The 25,795-nt window shown below is 44.2% G+C and overlaps 2 protein-coding genes across 2 annotated transcripts; both read left to right on the forward strand.

The window, feature by feature from the left end:
- The first annotated feature begins 965 nt into the window (after positions 1–965).
- AARS1 (alanyl-tRNA synthetase 1) lies at positions 966–20,281 on the forward strand. Its single transcript, XM_042437347.1, has 21 exons — positions 966–1,050; positions 2,871–3,034; positions 3,902–4,090; positions 4,652–4,797; positions 5,989–6,180; positions 6,685–6,829; positions 7,647–7,792; positions 8,013–8,121; positions 8,227–8,377; positions 9,243–9,367; positions 10,991–11,135; positions 12,347–12,525; positions 13,406–13,519; positions 14,361–14,567; positions 15,409–15,593; positions 16,082–16,190; positions 16,555–16,668; positions 17,277–17,396; positions 17,828–17,914; positions 18,889–19,002; positions 19,514–20,281. Exons 2-21 carry the CDS (start codon positions 2,891–2,893, stop codon positions 19,697–19,699), a joined length of 2,907 nt encoding a protein of 968 aa, XP_042293281.1. The 5' UTR covers positions 966–1,050; positions 2,871–2,890; the 3' UTR covers positions 19,700–20,281.
- Positions 20,282–21,934: 1,653 nt separating this feature from the next.
- On the forward strand, positions 21,935–23,893 carry EXOSC6 (exosome component 6). The gene has a single exon (XM_042438000.1). It carries the CDS (start codon positions 21,963–21,965, stop codon positions 22,881–22,883), a length of 921 nt encoding a protein of 306 aa, XP_042293934.1. The 5' UTR covers positions 21,935–21,962; the 3' UTR covers positions 22,884–23,893.
- Positions 23,894–25,795: the final 1,902 nt, after the last annotated feature.

Raw genomic sequence — 25,795 nt, forward strand, 5'->3', positions numbered from 1 at the left:
GGCAGGCAACGTGAAGGCGCATACACAGACATGCTCCATTGGGATTTGGATTTTGAATCCTGGATTCCATGCTCCTGTTGCATTTAATGGGAAGACCTTCAGAGCAGCTGTTTAGTTCATAGTACCATAAATGTTTGATTGGCACACTTCATTTTCAACAACAGTGGTCCGCTCTTTCTCTTTTAAAGCACCTTCACTTTCTGAAGAGTGCTTCTGTTTTGGGATGGAGCAATGAAAGCAATATAACTGCAAGGCTCTGACCCCCAAATGCTTTGCAGGGAACTCTTGGGGGGGCATAGAATCAACCCCTCTCCATCTAAAGGGGTTTCCATGAGCTTTGAAACCTGAAGATTGCTGTGCTTTAAGCTATGGAATCCTGGGAAGTGGAGTTTGTTGTGACATCAGAGCTCGTGGCAGAGAAGGCTGAATGGCTCAGAAAACTACAAATCCCAGGATTCCATAGCCTTGAGCCAGGGCAGTTAAAACGGTGTCAGATTGGGTTATTCCTGTAATGTGGACTCAGTCTTTCTTTTTTTTGCTATTAACAGACCAGTGGTCATTGGTCAAAACAAAATAAAAAACAGTATCTTCTCTTAAACGTTAGGCTTTCATGTTATTTTGGACTTCAACTCCCATCATTCCTGATGGTTGGCTCAAAGGGCTAAGGCTTCTGGGAACTGAAGTCCAAAACCCTTGGAGGACCAAAATGTTCTTCCCGTAATGGCTGCCTCCAAGCCGCCTTCAGCCCTTTTCCGGGGAGACCACGTGACTTTGTTTCAGGGCCGTTGCATCAGCCGCATGAAGGGGCCTATGACGTTAACAAGACTGGGGCGGGATGGAAGCTGACGAGCAGCCGTTATCACCAATGGTCATTTAGTACATCGATCTGGCGCCGACGGAGTGGGCGGGCTGACGCTGATGAGCAGCTCTTGCCACCAATCGCGATTAGGCGCTGAGGGAGTGGGCGGGCTAAAAGATATCTGCAGCAAGGTTGGGTGTGAGGCGAAAGGATTGCATGCTGGTCTGCAGCTGCTGAGAGGAAAGAGACAGGTATGGAGAGAGAGAGAGAAAGGGGTTGACAAGGAAAGAGCTTCTATGCTCCTCTATATATTTATGTATATGTGTGTGTATATAATATGTGTGTATATATATATATATATATACACACACACACACACATATATAATATGTATATATGTATATATATATTATGTCTATATGTTATATGTGTGTATATATATGTGTGTGTGTGTGAGTACATATAATATATGTGTGTATATATATATATATATGTGTGTGTGTTTAATCGGTCCCCTGTTTCTCCAAAGGCACTCAAGGTGGAGTACATGGTGCTCACAACAACCCTGTGGAGTAGGTCAAAGCAGACAAACAAATGGGTGTGTGCAAGCTTCATACTCCAGCATTCCAGCTGCATCCGCACTGCTACAATAACCCACTTTGACACCGCTTTAACTCCCAAGACTTAGTGCTATGGGAACCTGGGAGACATTTCGCCTTCTTCAGAGAGCTCTGGTGCCACTGCAAACTACAAATCCCAGCATTCCATACTTCTGAGGATGTCAGATTATTTCTGCAGTGCGGATGCAGCCTGTGCCGCTTTGGTCCAAAACACACTGCAGGAATAACCCAGTTTGACGCCGCTTTAACTGCCCTGGCTCAATGCTGTCAGATTCTGGGGTTTGTCGTTTTGTGAGCCATTTAGCCTTCTCCCTCAGAGAGCTGCAGAACAAACTATAAATCCCAGGATTCCCTTGCACTGAGCCAGGGCAGTTAAAGCGGTATCAGCCTGGATTATTTCTGCAGTGCAGATGCACTCTACACCACCTGGGTCCAAAACACACTGCAGAAATAACCCAGTTTGAGACCTTTTTAACTGCTCTGCGTTGTTTCAGACACATCTTACTGACTCTATACTGCACAACAGTCAGGTGTTGGCTGTAGTGTTGTGTGTTTGGCAAGAGAACAAGCGAAGGACAGCCAGGACTATTTGACCAGAGATGGCTGGTCAAGGGTCTTAACGGTTGCTGCAATATGGCTGTCCTGTGCTTGTTTCCTAGGCCCAAGGTGTTCTTTCCTTTCTCTGTTTTTGCAAAGAGGACAGTGAGTGTGGAATGTGTTTCTGCCTTCTCTTCCCATCAAAGAAACTCCCCTTTTAGCTCCACTTCTGCCCCTTCCCAATCTGATCTGAAAGCCTTCTCTTCCCATCAAAGAAACACCCCTATAACCTGATGTTAAAACTTCTCCAGCACCTGGGAAGTAGTATTAAGTGGTTGACTTGTACACAAGTATATATGGTAGCTAATAGGTGTTACAAGGGTAGTATAGTAATGTTTGTATAACTAGACTATCCAATGTTTCTGACCCTCAGAGTTATAACCATAGAAACAACCCTCTGTCCAAATTTGGGGGCTAAAATTCCTGATCATAGCAAATCAGTTATAGGCTTATATTTACACAGGCAGGTCATCCTGCATATATGGCTTGTAGGTTTAATTGGGTTTGCTACTTCACTCCGAGACACTATTTGTACTTGGCCATGTTGCTTTAGATCTACCTGCACCTCACTTTAAAAAGTGCTTTTAATATATTTTACTTGACATCATAAATGGGAATCTCCTCATTGCCTATAATCCTTGGTATGCAAAGATTAAGCTGTTTGAAGACTGATAGTCCTTATGTTTTGAATTATGTGGGGCTTACAGTGTCTGAGTAGATGCAGTGGGGCTCAGTGCCAGATGCTATCACCGACAATGGCTGCAATTCAGTTGCTGAAAGTTGTCCTTCCATTGAATTTTCAATGTGTCATTCAAATCCTTGCTTTCTCCCTCCTTCCCCCTTCTTCTTATCAGCATTGAGTGGCAATTCCAAGATGGCGACAACTTTAACAGCCAGAGAAATCCGTCAACGATTTATCAATTTCTTTGTGGAGAACCACCATACCTATGTCCACTCTTCTGCCACCATCCCCCTGGATGACCCAACTTTACTCTTTGCCAATGCGGGCATGAATCAGGTGAGACATGATGTAAAATTCTAAACAAAGTGGACAAAATAGGTAAAGAGAGAGTTTCCTTTCCTTTCTTATAACTCTAGAATTAGGTATAATCGTCCCTTTGTATCTGCGGAGGTTCTGTTCCCGATTCGCCACTGCAGATGGCAAATTCTGTGGGACCTCAAGTACCATTCTCCTCAATGGCAGTGCAATGTGTGTGCAACTATTGGCTCACCCATGTGCACATCCTGGCATTGAGAAGAACAGGGCAGGGCCATCCACAAGATGCTCCAATCTGCAGATGGCAAGCCAACAGATAGGAAGAGCCGACAGTTTTGTGATTGCAGGATCAGTGATGTTGATGTGCTCTGGAAGTACTGATAAGGAACACATAAGAACATATAGAGAAGTACCATTTCACATAAAAATGTATAATTAAATTTTGGAATTGAGTGCTACAGGATGTGGTGATGCATTTCTGAAAGGATGTTAAACAAATTTGTGAAGAATCATGAAAATTCTGGGTTCTTTTTCTATACCACCCTTGATATGTAGCAGGTAGAATGATTTGAACCAACAGCACACTCAAAAGTAAAGCAAAGTTAAAAAATTATTGAAATGAAGACTAGATGGTGAAAAGCAATACTTGACTATAAAACTTGACTATGACAAGTGAGTACAGTGGGCCCTTTGTCTGCTGGGGTTTGTTCCAGGACTCCCTGTTGATACCAAAATCTGTGGATGCTCAATTCTCATTAAATACAATGTCATAGTAACATGGTGTACCTTATATAAAATGGCAAAATCAAAGTTTGCTTTTTGGAATTTATATTTTTTCTATGTTTGTAGGGTGTCCTTGAACTGAAAACTGTTCTTATTCCCATCTAGTTCAAACCCATCTTCCTCAACACTATTGACCCCACTCACCCCATGGCAAAACTAACGCGAGCGGCCAACACTCAGAAGTGTATTCGTGCTGGTGGGAAGCACAATGACTTGGATGATGTTGGCAAAGACGTCTATCACCACACTTTCTTTGAGATGCTGGGCTCCTGGTCTTTTGGAGATTACTTCAAGGTATGATAGAGACTCTGCCAGCAGCTTTTGCCCAAAATTTAAAGTAATTAGCTGGCTAAGATGAGTCCAAATGATGAATGCAACCTGGTTGTGTTTAATGTCAAAGAAATTCCAGTTCTGCTGAAATTATATGCACATGGATAGGTTAATCTGGTTGCAGTGTTTTTGTTTAGTGCAGCATTTGGACTATTGTGATTAAAAATTGGGAATAACAGAGTAAGGAGGATGTGGAGCCTTATTGGGTGCATCCTAAGGTTGGGACCCTGCAAGCTCCAAAAGCACCTGCTGACTATGCTTTTCTCCCTGCTTGCCTTCCACAGGGAGTGTTTGTGCCCTGTCTCCCACCTTGAGGGGGTGAGGCAATGGGAGAACCTCTGTAGGCTTGATTGGGGACCCCAAAAACAGGTTATGCCTCTGGGTTTAGCAATTCCTCTCCCCAATACACAACAGTCTGCCCATTTGCCTGTTCTGGTGGTGGTGACAACTGCAGGTCTATTTCAGTTTCCTTCAGAATCATTCTAAATGCCAAGACCTCAGGGTTTATTTTCTTTTTCCATTCAGGAATTGGCCTGCAAATTTGCCCTGGACCTGCTCACCAAAGAGTTTGGCATCCCTATTGAGAGGCTGTACGTCACATACTTTGGTGGGAACGAGGCAGCTGGTCTGCAGCCAGATTTAGATTGCAAACAAATCTGGCTGGATTTAGGGTGAGTTGTCTGGGAAATTCCTAGGATGTAGACTGAGCCACCTTTGGGCCTAGGTGACCAGGAACTAGCCTTTCCTAATTCCCAGCCTATGCTTGATAAATGCTACATGATAAATGCTAATTTTCTGCAACTTGGCTCCCTCTGGATATGTTGGATAAAAATTCCCTTTGGACCCAGCTAACATGACTAAAGATAAAGTACTGTGGCAGCTGTAATCCAAAGCATCTGGCACATACTAGGTTGGGGAAGGCCTCTAAGTGGCTAGAGAAGGGTAATCTCTATGATCGCTCTGTCTTCCACAAAAAATAAATTCAGAGACATAGCTGTGTTAAGACTAGAATACTGATATGCAAAGGGACCTTGTAGTATCTTTGAGACTAATTGAGTGAAAGAAGTGGTAGTGTAAACTTTTGGAGGCTTAGTATACTTCCTTAGATGGGCTCCATGTATTTGAGGAAGTAGACTGAGAGTGCATCTACACTGAAGAAATAATCCAATTTGACACTATGCTAACTGCCATGGCTCAATGCTGTGGAATCCTGGGAATTGTAGTTGTAGCATCAAAGCTCTCTGATAGAGAAGGCTAAATGTCTCACAAAACTACATTTCCCAGAATTCAGTAGCATTGAGCCATGGCAGTTAAAATGGTGTCGAACTGGATTATTTCTGCAGGTGGATGCAGCCTATGTCTACTAAATCATACGCTACAACTTCTTTCACTAAGTTAGTTTCAAAGGTCTACAAGATCCCTTTGCATGCAAACGGAAGTACCTTTATCCTGGTACATGTAAAGAATGATTTGGTGTCATGCATAAAAGTATTATTTTACATTTGTCAGTGTGATAAAAATGTTCCTTTAAAAGACATGGAATCAGCTGAGTGGGTTTTGGCATATGTTTAACCATTATTGACTTTAAAAAAACAGTCGTGGGCCTGTTACAGACAGCCAAAATAAAGCTGCTTCGAGTCACAGTGGAGGTATGGTGTTTCAATGATGCATGCGTCCGAAGAGTCCAGAAGTCGCACCAAAGCCACGCTCCAGCCCTAAGGACTGGAGTGCAGCTTTGGTGTGGCTTCTGGATTCATAGGACGCATGCATCATTGAAACACCATACCTCCATTGTGACTCGAAGCAGCTTTATTTTGGCTGTCTGTAACAGGCCTTAGTAATTCACTGGGTATTTCTTTCAGTCTTCCAGAGAGCAGGATTCTTCCAGGCAGCATGAAGGATAACTTCTGGGAAATGGGAGATACAGGACCATGTGGACCTTGCAGTGAGATGCACTATGACAGGATTGGGGACCGAGATGCTTCACACCTTGTCAATCAAGATGATCCTAATGTTCTGGAGATATGGAACCTGGTGTTCATACAATTCAACAGGTGGCGCAAGAATTACTTTTAGTGACCTTTGGGTTGCCATAAGTCAGAAAGGGCTTTAAGGCACACAATAACAACATTTAAAACAACATCAAAGCATTATCTTGATCAATGTGGACAATATTAGAAATGATAAAGGGAGAATTGTTAGATGGGAAGAAAATATTAACAGAGCATTTCAGAAGACAGAATATATAAGACTTGCTATTCAATAATGAAGGACAAATTTATGCCAGTTGGGTAAAGCAGTGTTTTGTTATTTTCAGTTTAGGACATGATGGGTTGCTCGGGTAGCAAGGAAAGCTTTATTGCAGATTATACAATTATAACACTTTGATACCATCCTATGGAATCCTGCAAATTGGAGTCTAGGAAGGGGCATTTACAATTCTCTGTCTGATGAGTTCTGGTGCCTCACCAACCTACAAATCCCAGGATTTGTTCTTGACATTGCTTTCTCCTGAGGCTGAGAGTGTAATAATGATGTATTTCTCTTTTCTGTGCAAGAGAGGCTGATGGGACCCTGAAACCTCTTCCCAAGAAAAGCATTGATACTGGCATGGGCCTAGAGAGGCTGGTGTCTGTGTTACAGAACAAGATGTCCAACTATGATACAGATCTCTTTGTGCCTTACTTTGAGGCTATCCAAAAGGTACCTGTTCAGATGTGTTGTGGGTGACTGTGTTAACATATGTACAGGCTCTAGTTTCTGTGTCTCTAGCTTCCCTTAAGAGAAGGCTGCATGCCTAGATCTGCTTGGCTATTAAATCGGTCTTTGCATCTCCTGAGTTAGTCTCACCAGCTGGAACACAGGATCATAGAATCATAGAGTTGGAAGAGACAAGGTCACAAGGATCATCTAATCCAACCGTGTGCCATGCAAGAATACACAACTAAACCCTCCTGAAAGATGTCCATCCTGTTTAAAGTCCTCCAAAAATGGAGAGTACAATTGTCCAAGGCAGTCTATTCCATTGTCAAATAGCTCTTACAGTTAAAAAGAAGTTATTTCTAACATTTAGATAGTATCTCTTTTCTTGTGGTTAACAGTGTTAGTCTTTGCATGATATGGGCCAGCAATGCTCACAGTATTAGATGGCATGAGACAGCAGCCTCATGCCGCAGGTGTGGGGCCTGGAGGAGAGAAAAGGCAGAGCGCAGCTTGTGTCATATGGCTGCTTCTACACACATAAAATGAGGCTGCTTATTTCTGTGGTTTTCAACCTTTTCCCCACCATACACTTCATCCTTCAGAATTGCCATTGACCATGATGGCGGGGGCTTCTGGGAGTTGAAGTCCAAAACATATGGAGGACCAAACGTTGGGAACAACTGTTGTGCATTGGGTGGGGTGGGTATGAATAGTCCAAAGGGTCTCAGAAGAAAATCTGTTATGTAAACATGCTCACATGCAATAAGCTTGATCTTTCTGTTTCTTCAGCATCACTCTTATTTCTTTTTCATCATAGGGCACTGGCTGCAGACCATACAGTGGGCAGGTTGGTGAGGATGATGTAGATGGCATAGACATGGCGTATCGTGTACTTGCTGACCATGCCCGGACCATCACTGTGGCCCTTTCAGATGGTGGAAGGCCTGACAACACTGGGAGGGGGTAAGGGTGCATGTGATTTTTTTTCTTCATGCCAGTTGTGTGAAGCTTCTGTAGAAGACCTGATATGAAATACTTTTGCAGCACCCCAGAAATAATATATGCATACATAAGGGAAACCCATGTGTGTGCATGTCCCGCAGTGCCAGAGATTAGAAGCTCTGGGATTTTTGCATTAAATGCAAAGACTAACTTCTGCCTGCCTTTTCTTTCCCTTGTGCAGGTATGTTCTGAGGCGCATTCTTCGCCGTGCAGTGCGGTATGCCCATGAGAAACTCAATGCACCCAAAGGTTTCTTTGCCACATTGGTTGATGTAGTAGTAGAATCCCTGGTAAGCTTTTAAGCCTGTTCTCTCTCAATTGCTTTTGGGGCTTAAATGGGGCAGGGAGGGAAGGAGTGCTACTTGGTTTGGCCTAACAACTCTTACTTCTTTCAGGGTGGTGCTTTTCCTGAACTGAAAAAAGACCCAGAGATGGTGAAAGATATTATCAATGAAGAGGAGGTTCAGTTCTTGAAGACACTCAATAGAGGCCGACGCATACTTGATAGGAAAATTCAGAGCTTGGGGAATAACAAAATTATTCCTGGTGAGAAAATGAATGCTGTTATGTGCAACACTTGTTTATGTATCTTAAGGAAATTGGGCCAAACTGCATGCTTTTTCAAAGCAGTGCTCCATCCTCAGTATCCCAGCTGTGCAAGTGTTTATGTGATGCTATAAAGGATTCCTGTTTCCTGATGTAAAATATTATGAACACTTGAACTTTAAGAACATTCCTGTAGACAATGGGGCTGTAAATAGGAGAGATATGAATGATAATAAGCAACTATTTGCATAAGCCATCTTAACCTCCATGAGTGTGCCTCATCGTGGCAGTTCTTGTTCATTTGTATTTTGCCTATACCTCTTCTCGTGGGATTTGAGCAGACATTCCTTCTTGTCTTTTTAAACCACACATTCATGCTATCCACTGTTCCATTCATCTGCTCACCGGGGGTGTTTGTGTGTCTTGCTTTCTGATGAGAAGATCTCACAGGATCCTCCAACTTAGGTTTCTCTTTGTAAACAAAAAAGGGATAGTAGATGGTTTTACTGTTCTTTCTATTTGGACACAAATGAAGGATAATCCATACTTTTTTCAAACTTGCATTCGATAACCCTAGGCTGAAGGGAGAAATTAAATCTTTCACTTCAGAGAGTTTTGGGAAAGGAGAGAAACAGCAGGCTTTTCTCCTGATTTTTCTTTTCTTCTCAAATTAAGACAAGATTCTCCCTTCAGGCTTCTTTGCTTGATGGAAGTCTTGAGGAATTAGTAGCGAGGACAAACAGAAACCTGGCTAGTAGGCCAAGATCACAGTTATAAACCCAGTAGAAATCTCGCAAGGGAGAATGTAGGCTAGTTGTGTCGTATGCCAGTAATCTGACTGTTTTCCTTTCTCATTTCTCTCTAGGAGATACTGCCTGGTTGCTTTATGATACCTATGGTTTCCCTGTGGATCTGACCGGGCTCATTGCAGAAGAGAAGGGCCTCAAGGTTGACATGGAGGGTTTTGAAGAGGAGAGGAAGACTGCACAGGTGGGTCTTGGCTCATCACCAGCTTAGAAGACAGTTTTCTGCTCTACAGGGCATATCAGAAGAGTAATATATTTGTAGGCTTGAATGTCTTGCCCCAAGGACTGAACATTTGTTTAAAATACAAAAGAAAATCTAAATATTAAGTGTATATAGCTTGAAATAGCTCAGTTGAAATAGTTCAGTTGCACATCCCTCATGTAAAGAGTCCTAGCATGTCAGCTAAAATATATTACTATAATGTGAGGTTGTTGGGGTAAAGAGTAATCACCCCTTAATTTATTTGCCTCATTTAATTAAAATGCACTATCTAGGTTTATGATAGAGAAGACACAAAGTGAAAGTAAAGCAAAATGCAACACTGATACTTACTGACGTACATGTGCATAGGAAAAAAAATCATCGCCAAAATAGATTATTAACCAGTCAACACAATGAAAGTCCATATGTAGAGAAGAACCAGTCAGCCGCATCTCTGTGGCAGCCCTCCTCTAATGTGGTGCCCTCCAGAAGTTTTGGACTGTAACTCCTATATTCTCTGATGGATGGCCATTCTGGCTGGGGCTGATGGGAATAGTCAACAAAAACATCTGGAGGGTGCCACATTAGAGAAAGCTGTTTGATGATAAGGGCTTGCAAAGTTTCAGATACTGTTTGGTCTTAGAAAAATGTGTTTTGCTAACACCAGTCCCTGGTAATCTTCAGGACCTATGTTTGGGCTTGCTGCTGCCTTTTCTATATCCTTTATTCCATTGTTTTCTTAGCCAACTTTCCAATTGCGTTGGATTTGGTAGTACTGGCCTTAGTCTATTGAGAATTGATTGAAGGCAGAAATGGGCATAGAATCATAGAATCATAGAATCATAGAGTTGGAAGAGACCACTAGGGCCATCCAGTCCAACCCCCTGCCATGCAGGAAATCCAAATCAAAGCATCCCTGACAGATGGCCATCCAGCCTCTGTTTAAAGACCTCCAAGGAAGGAGACTCTATCACCCTCCGAGGGAGTGCATTCCACTGTCGAACAGCCCTTACTGTCAGGAAGTTCCTCCTAATGGTCAGGTGGAATCTCTTTTCCTGGAGCTTGCATCCATTGTTCCGGGTCCTGTTTTCTGGAGCAGCAGAAAACAAGCTTGCTCCCTCCTCAATATGACTTCCTTTCAAATATTTAAACAGGGCTATCATATCACCTCTTAACCTTCTTTTCTCCAGGCTAAACATCCCCAGCTCCCTAAGTCGTTCCTCATAGGGCATGGTTTCCAGACCCTTCACCATTTTTGTCGCCCTCCTTTGGACACGCTCCAGTTTCTCAATGTCCTTTCTGAATTGTGGTGCCCAGAACTGGACACAATATTCTAGGTGGGGCCTGACCAGAGCAGAATACAGTGGCACTATTACTTCTCTTGATCTAGACACTATACTTCTATTGATGCAGCCTAAAATAGCATTGGCCTTTTTAGCTGCCGCATCACACTGTTGCATTCTGAACATCTGTTTTGCATCCCACCTGAGCTTCATTGATCAGCCTGCCCCTGCTTCCCCTTTTCTGTCTTCTGTCAGTTAACAAAATAGAAATCCATGTCATACTGAGGGCTTTCTTTTACATCTTGTCTTGTTATATTCACAGCTGAAGTCCCAGGGCAAGGGAGGAGGTGATGAAGATCTCATCATGTTGGACATCTATGCTATTGAGGAACTCCGCTCCAAGGGGCAGGAAGCCACAGATGACTCTCTGAAATACAACTACTCATCTGATCCCAGTGGCACCTATGGTAGGTTCCCGACTGTTTCCTATAATGCCATCTCTTCTCTCACATTGTGAGAGATGCTTGCCTGGCTTCAACAGGTCAAGTGTAGCAGCTTTTATACTTTGGGTTTTTTTTTTTCTGGAAAGTTGTGTGTCTAATGGATAATAGAGCCATGTGAACTAAACAGCTGAATCCTGAGTTTATAGACTGGGTTTTTTTAAAAATAACCAAATTTGGTTTAGGTGATTTTTGTTGAAAAATTGTCAGAGGCTTTTTAAATGCTTGATTTTGTCTGTGTTTAAGGCAGAGGGGTAAGCAGAGTGCAGCCCTGGGTCTGTATGTACCCCCCCCCGGGTTCTTTTTGTATCTGGACCCATCCCAAACCAGCCTGATACAGTGATTTGACCATGACTTCAGGGACTAGGGCTTGAATCCCTACTCAAATGTGCAAACCCACTGATTTGCCTTGGTCATAAACAAACAAACAAAAAATATTGACCCTCCTTGCAAGCTTCATCCCAAATATATCCAGGGATGACTTCTTTTCTTTCACCAATCTCAATTTTTCTTTTGATTTCCATGTGGTTGCCAAACTCACACAGAGTTCTCCTTTTTTAACATGTTGGGGGGGTGTGTGGTGAGGTGGGCTTATCTGCTTTTACCTTCTCTGTCTGTTTCATTGTTTATGCATGCTTAGTAAGAGATTCTGGAGGCAGCTGCTGCTTACCTTGCTTGTTATAGGCAGGCACACACAGCTACAGTAGGATTGGCTAGGATAAAATCCTGTTCTTTCCTAGGTCAAGCTTTGTTGAATTGTTTACTGTAGACACATTGTTGCAACCTAACACCAAAAATCTTTTTCCATTACTCCTTCCCATCCTTTCTTTGTCAGTGCCACTAAAAAAACCTCAAGCTAGACAGTGGTTCATGGGGAAAGTAGGGGCTGGCAGGCCTAAAGAGCCTTTGAAAAAAGAGCTTCAGTGTCAGAGGCTTTGTTAACTATGGTATGCTTGTATCAATGTTTTGACCACGCTTTCTCTTCAAGGGTTTTTTAAAAGCAGGTGGAGACACTTTGGTTATGAGCTATGTGCCCCAGCATATATTAGAAAGTTATGTTATTCCAGCATCACATTGATTTTGCCAGTTACAGTACTCTTTCTGTTTGTTTGGCTGTTTCCTAGTAAAGCAAAGAGCCTTTTCTGTCCCGAATCTCACTGTTTTCCCCCAATGTATAGAGTTTGACAGCCCTGTGGCCACCGTGAAAGCCCTTCGTCGGGAGAAGATGTTTGTGGATGAGGTGTCTACAGGCCAAGAATGTGGGGTTGTGCTGGACCGGACATGCTTTTATGCTGAGCAGGGAGGACAGATCTATGATGAAGGCTATCTTGTTAAGGAGGACGAAAGCAGTGAAGATGTAAGTTGGAGATGTTTTAAGCAAGTGATAGGGTGCATGTTTAGCACGCCCAGAGATTCAGGTTCAGTCCATAGCACTTAAGGAGCAGGATTAATGTCAATTCTTGGTGCTCAGCATTTCATGTTAGAGGTTGTTTTGGTCATTTATTACACACACACACACACCATTTTCCACCATTATTTAGGCACCAACTTAATGTCTTATTCCCCTAGGCTTTTCATGGTTAAGGTACTACTTGTGATGTTGTATTACTTACCATTTTGCTAATCAGTGAGATCATTTCTATTGTAATTTTTATGTATATGTGTTTTTATGCTTCATGCTGTAATTTTTTGACCTTTTAAAATCCAGTTATTATCCTTGATTTTAGTTTTGTATGTTCCTTTCTAGTAAAGAAATTATATCATTTATAAATAATTTCAGTGGTCCCTCCACATTTGCTGGGTTTAGGCATGAAGGACCCCTGTGGAAATGCTGCAAATAAAAAAAACCCAACACTATTCTTTTTACCTAAGATAACACCTCCATAGGAATCTCTAGATCCTCCAGTGCAACTCTGTGGTCAACTTCTGCCAGATGTTGATCATAGGCTCATGCAGGAGACACAACTCTATGGTCAACTTCTGGCAGAATTGAACAGGAGGACCTAGAGATTCCTAGAAAGAACATATAAATCAAAACTGCAAATAATCAAAGCCGCAAAAGTCAAAGCCACAAATGTGGAGGGCCAACTGTAAAGTTACATCAATCTCTGATGTTGTTTGGCATTTCCAGCTGCAGGTGCAGATGTTGGTTCAGCAATTGATTGAAGGAGCTGTGCTCTTATTCTGTTCTTATCCTTGTTGAGAGTCAGCTAACACCTGTTATTTGGTTTCTGCAGAAGACAGAATTTACAGTGAAAAATGTACAAGTGCGTGGAGGTTATGTTCTCCATGTGGGCACAATCTATGGGAGCTTGAAGGTGGGAGACACTGTACGATTGTACATTGATGAAGTAAGTGACTCATGTAGGAACAAACTCTGTTCTGTACCCAAGATCAAAGCATGTTGAATTTAAATTTATTTATTTATTTAGAATATTTACACACTGCTTGTCAGCCACAGGCTCCCTTTCCATCCTGTGATATGTTTATTCATTCCATTCCATTGTCATGCTGGTCTTCTTCAAATATGATTAAAGCATGTTACCTGGTTTCTTCCCTGCACTGCAACACTTTCACCTTAACAATCCTGTGAGATTGGTTAGGCCGAGGAGTAGTTATCCCAGTGTCATGCAGAGAGTTTGATGGTGAAGTGAGAAATTAATCCTAGGCATGTGACACTCTTAACTATTATGCTGCTATAACATATAGTATTAGGAGTTGCAGAAGAATATTTGGTGGCTGAGATGGCTGACAGTTGTATTCTCAGGGACTACACTTTTACACATTAATTTGAGAAATTGTCACATGACCCATTCCCAGGTGATCGGTCCCTTCTCTTTTCTCCCATTGTCCCTGCCAGTTGAGGTGACCTGGGCAGATTCATTTTTGTGGTAGTACTTTGCCTCTGGCATACTGTTACAAGGATTCTTTGACAGTTTAGTGAATTTCAGGCAGCATGCTAAGACATCTTTTTCCAGTGCATGCTTAAAATTGCTTTGTGGGCAAAAGGTAGCAAACAGGCTACCAGCTGACTCCTTGGCTTTAAGCACCTTTGGGGAAGTCATATTCATTTGTTTTTATCTGCAGCAAATACTGTTCCAACATTAACATAAGATTCACTGTATTCTTTATAACAAGAATCCTTCCACTGTCTCACACCACTCCTCACTCTCATCCATCTTTGCCTTGCAGCCAAGGAGAAGGCCTGTCATGAGCAACCACACAGCCACCCACATCCTCAATTTTGCCTTACGTGGTGTGCTGGGGGAAGCTGACCAGCGAGGGTCCTTGGTTGCTCCAGACAGACTTCGGTTTGATTTCACAGCCAAAGGAGCTATGTCTACTCAACAAATCAAGAAAGCAGAAGAGATTGCCAATAAGATGATCCAGGAAGCAAAGGTATGATGGGAGAGAATATCATTTGTGCTGCTGTATTATAATTGCTATGTGAGTCCATATGGTGTTCACAACCTTCCTGTGTGCCAGCCTTGAATTTAATAGCTCGCCTAATTGCCATAGGCAAGTTCATGGAATTCCTTTCAGGCAAGTGAGCCAACTGGCAAAGGGACATACTGCTCCAGCCCTATTTGACCAGCCTGTTTGGACTTCATGCTGACAGAAGAGATAGCAAGTACCCTTTCTCCACAGCCAGCACAAAAACCAAGGCCTGGCAGAATAAGGACAGAAATAAATAATTTTTGTGGGTTTTTGGGGCTATGTGGCCATGTTCTAGAAGAGCTTATTCCTGACGTTTCACCAGCATCTGGGCTGGCATCTTCAGAGATGCCACCTCTGATGCCACTTTTCTTCCCCACCTACCCGTATGTTTTGAATTGCAACTTTCACCAACCTATGAGAGCATGACCAGTGACCCAGTGCTTGGCAGGGGTCTGGACTAACTGGCGCTTGTGGTCCCTTCCAGCTGTAAAGATTCTGTGATTCTAAAATGAGAGCTGTAATCCAAAATGGCTGAGGGTGCCAGGGTGGAGAAGACTGATTCTAGCATAGATTTCCCTTTGTTATAGACCTGAGATTAAGGATTTCTGCATGAAGAAGTTTAAAATGAAGTTGGCATTAGTGGCTGTAGTTTACCTGTGTGAGGTCTGGCCTCTGACCTGGTCATCTGCAGGTATGCTGGCCTAGATGAGTTCTGGAAACTAATCTTAAGGATAACTTTTCTAAGCTTTGATAGTTCTTCACCAGGATTAACTTTCCTTTTTTTCCCCTTCATGTTTCCCAGGTGGTATATGCCAAGGATTGCCCGCTGGCATCTGCCAAAGCCATCCAGGGTTTACGAGCAGTATTTGATGAGACTTACCCTGACCCTGTCCGCGTTGTCTCAATTGGCATACCCATTGAGGACATGCTGGCTGATCCTTCTAGTGCCGCAGGGGCAATCACATCTGTTGAGTTCTGTGGAGGGACGTGAGTACAACCAGAGAGCCTGGGGAGAAAATGGGACTCCAATCCATAGAAAGAGAGCTGTGTTCCATGTGCAACAGAGATCTGAAAAGGTTGCTCAGTGCTGTCTTTCTGCTTTGCACACAACTTCATAGCATGTAAATCAGTACCTGTTGCTTGTTTACCTATGTGTGTGTGTTGCATCAAGTTTAAAGAATTTACAGAGAGGAGCAGACTGAATATTTTATTATTGTTTTTGAATCTTTTTTGGGTGGAGGAGCTATATCTTTTATTATACTCTAATCAACAAATAACAAAGCACCCAGGAGTACTGACATGTAGATAATTGATCAGAGCAATTAATACTTTAGACTATGAGTCTTAAGGCTCAGGCTTGCTTGGTGTGTCCCAAAGAAAGTGTCAGTGTCTGGTCTCTGAAGCAACTCTCAAGGTTACCTCTGAAGGTAACAACTGCCTCAGCACTTTGTGTGACAAACTGCTATTTTCCACAGGCATTTGCAGAACTCCAGCCATGCTGGCCACTTTGTAATTGTGTCAGAGGAAGCCATTGCTAAGGGCATCCGGAGAATAGTGGCAGTGACTGGAGTAGAAGCCCAGAAGGTGAGTGGGAGGGGAATGGGCAGGTGTATGGGAACAGTTTAGTTACAGAGCTTGAAGAAGTTAATTTTTTGGACTGCAACCTCTAGAATCAGCAAACTACCATAACAGGCATTCTGGGAACTGCAGTCCAGAATGATAATTTTCCAAGCTCTGTCAAGTCGATGAAACTGACAAGCATGTGTGTCTGTGCATGTGTACATGGATGTGCACGTAGAAATGTAGTGTTTCACACAGATCCTGTTTGAGTGAGCAATATTTTACTATGTCTTAGGTTGATCTTTAGTTGTTTTGGCATGCCAAAGAGTAAACGTCACCTCTTTAATTGCTGATTGGAATTATGAACTGTTTCATTCCCCTCTCCAAGGCACTGAGAAAAGTGGACAGTCTTAAAAAGCTGCTTGCTGATCTGGAAGTCAAGGTGAAGATTCAGACTGCTCCCAACAAAGATGTCCAGCGTGAGATTGCAGACCTTGGCGAGGTATGGGGAGTGGGGAAGGAAAAGGAGATTGCAGCATGTTATTCAGAATTCTTGTCAGATGGTTCATCTAAGTGCCAACTAAGGTAGCACCAGTTTGCTAAAAGCTGATCGGGAATCTTCTATCTTTGCTGTATTGATTTCTAGGTAGGGCTGTAGGTACCTCACCAAAGCATCTTAAAATTATCTTTACAAGATGTACACATTCTGAGACTTTGATGAATTGTACAAAATTATTTTGCATTATCCTGTTTATTTGTGGCACAAACAATTACTGCAATCCATGAAAGGAGAACTGGGAATTTTGCAATGACTGAAGCAGACCATTCTAATCTTGGTCCCTTGGTCAAGACATTAACAACCCCTTTAGGTCTTTGGTGCATTTCTGAGATTGAATCAGGTGCTGGCCATGTTTACCTGTAGGGAATCCTGAGAGCTAGAAATATGTTTAATGAAAGCTAAGATTCTAAAAGAGTAAATTCTGCCCTTGTACACCGTGATCATAGAAATGGGGGGAAATGAGACCCCTGCTTGTAATGATTGGAATGGAGCATACTGGGTTTTCTCTGTTATAGTTGGGCTGTTGTGACTTGAAATTCTTCCATCTACAGACCCTGGCCACTGCTGTCATTCCCCAATGGCAGAAAGATGAACTCAGAGAGTCCCTCAAAGCACTAAAGAAGATTATGGATGATCTAGATCGTACCTACAAAGCTGACATCCAGAAACGAGTGAGCACTTATCATTATATGCAAGGATTCATCTGTATACACTGCTGTGTTTCCCTTTGCAGCATGTGCTAATGGTGAACATGAAAGGGCCATGCCTTCGTTTTCAACAAAGTGGTAGCTCTCTCTTTTACCATGTGACTATTGCCATTATATGCTGGGGTTTGCATTTCCTGCAACTTCTTTCAGCAGCCCCTCAGGAAGGAAGGTCTTGGAAATGGGACTCTGATTTTTACCAACCTGGCCCCAGTGTGTATAACTTTTTTGTCCCAGATGCACTGTTTGTTTTGGACTCCTGTTATCTGTATCCTGTGAGAAGTCAGAATGTAATATTAAAAATGCCTCTCTGCATCTGTTGTATTCTTTCCTCCTGTCACTGGCATTTCCATGGTAGTTAATGAACCAAAATGTCTCCTCTTTCACTGTTCCCATAGGTTCTTGACAAGACAAGACAGCTTATTGAGGCTCATCCTAACCAGCCACTGGTCATTTTGGAAATGGAGAGTGGAGCCTCTGCAAAGGTAATTCACATGGATGGTAGTAACATCCCTTCACAGACACCAATTGTTTTAATAAAGCAGATGTGTTCTATTGATGGGGAGAGACTCAGATGTGGAAAAAGTTACTTTATTGGATATGTGATCCCACAAAGTAGTGTTTCTAACCTCTAGAGCGAACCTCTGTAGTGTCCTATGTGTAGCAGTCCCAAAACAAATGTTAAATAGACCAAGAGAGGTTAAAAATACAAGCTGAGGAAAATGAATAAAACCATCATCAACAGCAACTCTTCTTTAACAGTTGTTTTCACAGAGTCTAATTCCACTGCAGTTCAGGGTAATTATTCTGTCTTCACAGTCTAAGAAACACATGGGAGCAGATCCCATGTGGCAGCAGATCTCTGCAGAAAGTGTCATATGAAATGGCAGAGATCCCTCTCGGCTAGACATGTCCTTGTGCTTATAGGGAATCAGACACATGTCACTGGTCCACGGCAGCCATTTGGGCCATTGAAGACACATCCTTGACTGTGCAGGCTAGGGCTGATAGGAAGTGCAGCCCAGCAACATCTAGAGTTGTGTAGAACATAGGAGCAAGCTACTTTACAGTGATTTAGATAATTTGTTCATCTAAACCAGTTTTGTTTTAGGTTGGCAGTATTGTTCTTATTGTCCCATTGGCTGCTGGGGGTGTCTTAGAGACATTAGGAAAGTGATGAAAAAAAACTGCTGCCTGATTCTTTTTGCCAGGGATTGAGTGTGAAACTTCCAGAACTATAATAGGAAGCATTAGTCTTTCTTCAAATGAAAATTGTAGAGATAAAGAATGCTTGAAACAGCATCCATGGCAGACCATATCTCTGCTGCTAACCTACAGGAGAGAAATCAGCCTTCTCAATGTCTCGTTTGGACGCTGAGACCAGATCAGTTCCTGATCACATAGCAAGGAGCAAACCTGACCTGTGCTTTCTCTGAACCTTACACATGCCATTTTGCAGGCACTGAATGAATCCTTGAAGCTCTTGAAGACCCATTCACCTGAGACAGCAGCCATGCTTTTCACAGTGGATAATGAAGCTGGCAAAATCACCTGTTTATGCCAAGTTCCTCAGGTAAATCCAGGATTCATGGGATGAGATTTCAGCACTGGCTAATCCATGGTGCAGCAATGGTCATGATAGAAATAATTTGGATAAGTGGAGGAGTAGACCCCACATTGACTGTAGATGTAAAAGTGTTGATACTGATAGTTGTTGGAGCCTGGAATCATTAGCTTTGTAAATATATATAGAATGGAGTGGATGCTGCAGAGTCTTCATGCAGGGCCCTACTCAGTTTATTGCTCCCCTCCTTGCAAACCTGCTCAGTTTGCCACTAACATTTTGCACTGTGATAGTGGGAAAAGTGGCACTGACACTTAAAAATTGGCAGGCAGTCACCAATGGTTGGGGAACTGTATTGCGTTCTGTAGGATCTCAGAAGACTGCCCTCATCATATCATCTCTATACTCCAGGGTTTTTGCTAATGCTAATAATATGCTAATAATAACCATACTTTTGACTTCCTGTCCTTGGGCTGTTTTAGGCCCATTGTCTAATACTCTCTCTTCCCATCTTTTTCAGGATGTTGTCGGTAAAGGCCTAAAGGCTAGTGAATGGGTTCAACAGGTATCAGGTCTGATGGATGGCAAAGGGGGTGGGAAAGACCTCTCAGCCCAGGCAACAGGCAAAAACACTGACTGCCTCATGGACGCCCTGAAGGTGGCCACGGACTTTGCCAAGCTCAAACTGGGTGAGCTGAAGAACTGAATCCAGTCTGAGTGAGAAAATTCAAGAAGGGAAGCCTTTTCAGTCCATAGGATAGAAGTTTAGTGGTCTCTGTGGAAACAAAGCTTGCGCATTGTTGTCCTTCTAAACTCATCGGCTCAGGCAGTAACCAAGCAAAGTGGCTATGTAAGGCAACCTGAACACAGAATGTGAGACCCAATGACTGCACAAGTTCTAATCTAGATGTGTTAATAATTGAGGCATCTTAGGGTGCCTGCTGTCAAATAATAGTCCTCCTTTTTGCACATGTGTGTCACTACTTCCTGACGTTCTAAAACTAAATATCTTTGTACACTTTAAAGGGGGACATTGTCTACAAATTCTATCCATGCTCAAGCACTTGAGATTTTCAGCATGTGCAGGAGTGAGCATCAAAGCTGCTATCATCTCATCCCTTGTGTCTGTAACTGTGGAAGCTTTTCCCTCTGTTCATAGTATTAACCTCTGTTGTAGCAAAACCTGAGCCAGACTGTGCCCTGGTGTGAAGAGTTGTGGTTAACTAGGTTCCATGCTGAATAAACAGATGCAATGTACTTAAGTGAGTGAGTTGCTACTGAAACAAAACAATGGCCACATGTATGCTTCTTGTATAGCCATGCATTAATGTGATGTGCAGAAACAGAAATGAACTACAGCAAGCCTCGGGTTTATAAATACATACCCTTCCTGCACAGCCAAAAATACTAGTTTGGATATGTTACTGTCTCTTAACTGGAGTGGTAAATTGTGCTTTAAAATGAATGGTAACCCCCCTTTGAGCAAATCCCTCACCAGGAAAACCTCATGAAAGGTTGGCCTTAGGAGTTGCCACAAGTCAGAAACAACTTGAAGGCACACAACAACAAACAAATGTGGAGCACTACTAAAGATTTACCCTGAACACCACATGGCATGACTGGAAATTATTACTGTAATACCTATAGGAACATTTACTAGTATGCATGTCTTAGGATATGCCTTCAGCTTTCAAAGCAGGGAAGCTTTTTTGGGGTGCAGAGACACGTCTTCTCCCCACTGACTCCTCTCCAGGATAGATCATATACATCCCTTTTGGAGGATGCCATTCTGGAAGCTTGATCTAGCAGTAACTACTTTTGCTTAGAGTTCCCCAAAATGTAGACCAAAAAAGTATCCCAGGCACTTTGTACTGACTAGTTTGCAAAATAATGCAAATACAAGTGAATGGTATCCTAATCCAAAGTGGCTGCTATAAGTACAAGGTTTTATAATGGGGCCACATAACACAGTTGCCTTTCTAGAAGAGGAAAGAGTCAGGCAGCAGGATGTAACAAGAGAGGCTGGCTGCATGTTTTGTGCTGCTCCAGAGAATGGGACCCAGAGCAATGGATGCGAACTACAGGAAAAGGGATTCCACTTCCACATTAGGAGGAACTTCCTGACAGCTGTTCCTGGAACACGCTCCTTCCTTGGAAGTTGTGGTGGAGTCTCCTTCCATGAAGGTCTTTAAGCAGAGGCTGGATGGCCATCTGTCAATGGGGATGCTTTGACTGAGAGTTCCTGCATGGCAGAATAAAGGGCTTGGACTGGATGACCCTTGCAGTCTCTTCCAATTCCATGATTCTATGAATCAAAATGCAGTAAAGCCTTGCCTTGCCTATGGCCAGATAGTCCTCCAAGGCTGCCTTGCTGCAAGGGGGATTCTGAGGGCTGTGCTCCCAAATCTGTGTCCTAAAGACAACTAATGAATCCCAGGAGGGATATGGACATAGAACCAATGGCAGATCCAAAGCCAGGTCACAATAAGGGGAGTCAAGCAAGACACTCAGAGAGTGGTGGAGTCTCCCTCCTTTGGAGGTTTTTTAAAGCAGAGGCTGCAAGGCCATCTCTTGGGGAGCTTTGACTGAGAGTTCCTGCATGGCAGAAGGGGGTTGGGCTGGGTGGCCCCTGGGGGCTATTCCAGGCAATGGTCCCCAAATGTGCCCTTGAAGAGATCCTAGACTTCATCTCCCAGAAGCCTCGGTCATCATTGGCTTAAAAGAGCAGTTTGCGGCCCACTGAATAGTAACGGTCCCTAAACTCTGCCCTTTAAGAGCGTTCGGACTTCATCTCCCAGAAGCCTCAGCCATGTTGGCTAATAGACTGGGATTGTGGGAGCTGGAGTCCGCGAGGCCTTAAGAGCCCAGTTGGAGCCCTCCGAGGCGGCAGGGGGCGCTGCGGGGCAGGAAGGTCGTGGGAAGCGGAAGCGGCGGCGCTTGGGTTCACTTCCGGTCCTGGCGCGGAGGCCATGCCGCTGGACCACCGCCGCGTTCCTGGGCCGGAGGAGTCTCAGTCTCCGCTGCTGTTCGTGAGGGCGGGCGGCGATGGCAAAGCGGAAGCAGTACGGACTTCCGGCCGTGACCCTTCCCGCCTGCAGCCGCTGTTCGCCCGCGTGGGGCTGCTGAGCCAGGCCAAGGGCTCCGCTTACGTGGAGCTGGAGGCCGGCACCAAGGTGCTCTGCTCGGTGGCCGGGCCCAGGGAGGCTGGCGGCGGCCCCGGAGCGCCGGCGGGGGAGCCCCGGGGCCGGCTGCTGTGCGAGTTCCGTCGGGCGCCGTTCTCCAGCCGCGGGGCCCGTTGCCACCCGGCGGAGCGGGAGCCGGAGCTGGGCCTGGCGCTGCAGGAGGCGCTGGAGCCCTGCGTCCGCCTGGGGCGCTACCCTCGGGCCCAGCTGGAAGTCAGCGCCCTGTTGCTGCAGGACGGAGGCTCCGCCTTGGCCGCCGCTCTCTGCGCCGCGGGGCTGGCCTTAGCCGACGCCGGAGTGGAGCTCTATGACCTGGTGGCCGCCTGCGCTCTCTGCCGGAAACCGGGGCCTCAAGGAGAGTGGCTGCTGCAGCCCAGCGAGGCTGAGGAGCGCCTGGCCGGCAGAAGAGGAGCTCACCTCACTCTGGCCCTGCTGCCCTCCCTCAACCAAGTGGCCGGGCTCCTGGGCAGCGGAGGAGGAGGAGGAGAGGCCGAGAGCTGGGCCACCGCCCTCCGCTTGGGCCTCGACGGCTGCCAGCGCCTCTATCCGCTCCTCCGGCAGAGCCTCCTCCGCGCCCTGCGCCCAAAGAAGGAAGACCAGGGGCCAACGGTGGGCCCCGAGGACAAGGAGGACGATGGCGAGGGACAGGACAGGGCTCCAGCTTCACCTCCAGACTCTTCCAGGGAGTTCAAAACTGGAGGCTTCTGAGAGGCAGAGTCGGCATCTGCTGCGTCCGCACCACAGCCCTGTTTGACACGGCTCCATGCCATCACACTTCTCCAAAAACTACCTTTAACACAATCCGATCGCATGAATTGCCATGGCTCCATGCTATGGGATTCTGGGGATGGCTACATGCCTCCAAAAACTACATTTCCCAGAATTCCAGAGCATGAACTGCCATGGCTCCATGCTATGTGATTCTAGGAACTGCCAAATGGTTCCAAAAGCTACCTTTAACACTATCCGATTGCATGAACCGCCATGGCTCCATGATATGCCATTGTGAGAACTACTAAATGGCTCCAAAAACTGCATTTCCCAGAATTCCAAAGCGTGGTGTCAAATCAGATTGCTGCAGTGTGGGTGCAGCTCAAGAGTGTGGATCCCACTACACTCCTTTTCAGCCCTTGGAGTCTCTCTTTCCACAAGTCTTTCCCAGGTTGAGTGAATGTGAGCATCCTGGCTTTAGGTCCCCAAGGACTGCATCCAGGGAAGACTAGGCTGTATGCACCTCCTTGCCCACTTTGTGTCTGGAACCAGGCATGCCTTTCTCCAAGGACTAGCAGCAGTATCTGCATCGGAAGATGGGCCTTTGGCCTTGAGCGTGTGTGAGGAGTCCGGAGAATTTGAACTGGGTACTTCTGCAAGGCAAAGGCACAACGTCCAACCAGAACGGCTTGAGGAGAAGCACACACCAACAATAGACCAACCCAGGGATACTTTCAAACTGCTTTCTGTGAAATAATGGACTGATGCCATTATTCATGTTTTGATTTATCACTGTCTCCCCAAACTTGGTGCTCTTCAGATGTGCTGGACTAGAACTCTGTTGTTCCTATCCATCAGGAGATACAATCCAAAATACCCAATGGCACCAGGTTGGAGAAAACAGCTAGAAAGATTTTTCTTTTTAACTACAGTTGGTATCCATTTTGCTATGAACAGTTAATGTCAAACTAGGTTACAAGAAAATAAAAGTTTTGTTACTGCCTGGAGTTTTGGTTGCTGGTGTTGTGTCTGAGCAGAGGCCCTGCCTTAAGAAAATGATGCCACCATCTCTCTCCCAAAATTTATTGATTACCCTTGGAAAACGTGTTGATTCATTTGCAAATGTACATAGACCCTTAGAGATGGCTTCACAACTACTTGGCAGAGAAAACCGGTGGGTTTTGCACTGAGGGAAGCAGTAGTTTTTAAATGCAAACTCTGAATTCTTCCTGGTGGCATTTGTTAGGTTTAATTCCATTCTTTAATATATATCAATTTTAATTATATATATATATACCTCCGTTATTTGTGAAGTCAAAGGCTTTCATGGCCAGAATCCATAGTCTTTTGTGGGTTTTTGATCTATGTGGCCATGTTCTAGAAGAGTTTCTTTCTGACATTCGCCAGCACCTGCGGCTGGCATCTTAGAGAAACCCATTATTAGTTGGGCAAAATGTCCCTTTAAGAAGTGGTAAAATAACTTCGATGGCTGTAAATGTTAAGAAACACCAGGTGTCAACCCTAATGGTATCATCACTGTGTATAAGGGCTCTGGAATCCAGGACAGGTCTGGGTTGAAGAGAGGAGTTGGTGTTTTGGAGGGTTTGTAGAGTGTTTGTTGGAGAAGTGGATTGTAGGTAGCAGACAGTGTATGTTGACAGAAGTCAGAGCTTCTGTTGTAAATGTATTTTGCAACAGGAAGATCAAAGCCTCCAAGGACTTGGGAAGAAGTCAACTGTGCCTGCACCTTATTTTATGTTGGTCAGAGCTTTGTTGCTAAATAGTGCATACTGGGTTGTGTTTCTGCACTCTGCAATGAGCTCCTGTTGAGGTCAAGCATCTCAGAAAGTGCTGATCGTTGGCTTGGGCCTAGTTTTTGTTTGTTTTGGTTACTGCACACCTGCAAACACAGGAGAGCTAGCATTATTTCCTTTAGGAAATAGGCTACATTTATATCGGTTTTATTTCCTGTCCTCCATCTTGTTCTAATTGCCCTAAATGGCTGGTACATATATACTTTAAAAAAATGCCTTTGGGGCCAGCCCTGACTGGATATAAGAATTAAAACTGGTATTGCTGCAAAGGTGGTGAATGCAGGCCAGGACAGTTAGTCAAGGTGGATAGTTTTATCATGGTTTGTGGATGTCTTTAATGATAGTAAAGCTTCAATATTATCAAACACACTTTAAAGTACATTATACATTTCTGAGATGTAGCAACTACCTTCAGGATACTGTCCCCTGTGTTCTTTGTGGAAGCTGTCAGGAACATTTATTTTAGATTGATGCAGTCTTTAATCAAATAGGTCCTTTGCAGAACAGCTGCTCTAAGAAACTGATGGGCTGTGGCCTCTGGAAGATGGAGGGGTAGAAAGAAAGCCAGCAAATCCTAGACTCAGTGCTGTTCAACATCTTTATCAGTGACTTGTGTGATGGAATAGAGGGCATGCTTATCAAATTTGCAGATGACACTAAATCATTCAAAATGACCTTAACAGATAGGAAAGCTGAGCCAGGACTAAGAAAATGAATTTCAGCAGAGAGAAATGGATACCACACTTGGAAAGTAAAAATGAAATGCATAGATATAAGATGGGTGACCCAAGGCTTGACTCTAGGAGTCTTAGTGGATCACAGCTATGTGATGTGGCAGCTAAGAAAGCCAATGCAATTCTAGGCTGCATCAATACAAGTATAGTGTCTAGATCCAGGGAAATAATAATGCCACTTCATTCTGCTTTGGTCAGGCTTCGCCTGGAATACAGTGTCCAGTTTTGGCAATACATTTCAAGAAGCATGTGGACAAGCTGGTACATGTCCAGAAGAGGGTGACAAAGATGTGAAAAGTCTAGAAAGCATGCCCTGTGAGGAGTGGCTTAGGAAGCTGGGTATGTTAAGCCTGGAGAGGAG

This window comes from Sceloporus undulatus, chromosome 8, assembly GCF_019175285.1.
Source record: "Sceloporus undulatus isolate JIND9_A2432 ecotype Alabama chromosome 8, SceUnd_v1.1, whole genome shotgun sequence".
Classification (NCBI taxonomy): Eukaryota; Metazoa; Chordata; class Lepidosauria; order Squamata; family Phrynosomatidae; genus Sceloporus; species Sceloporus undulatus.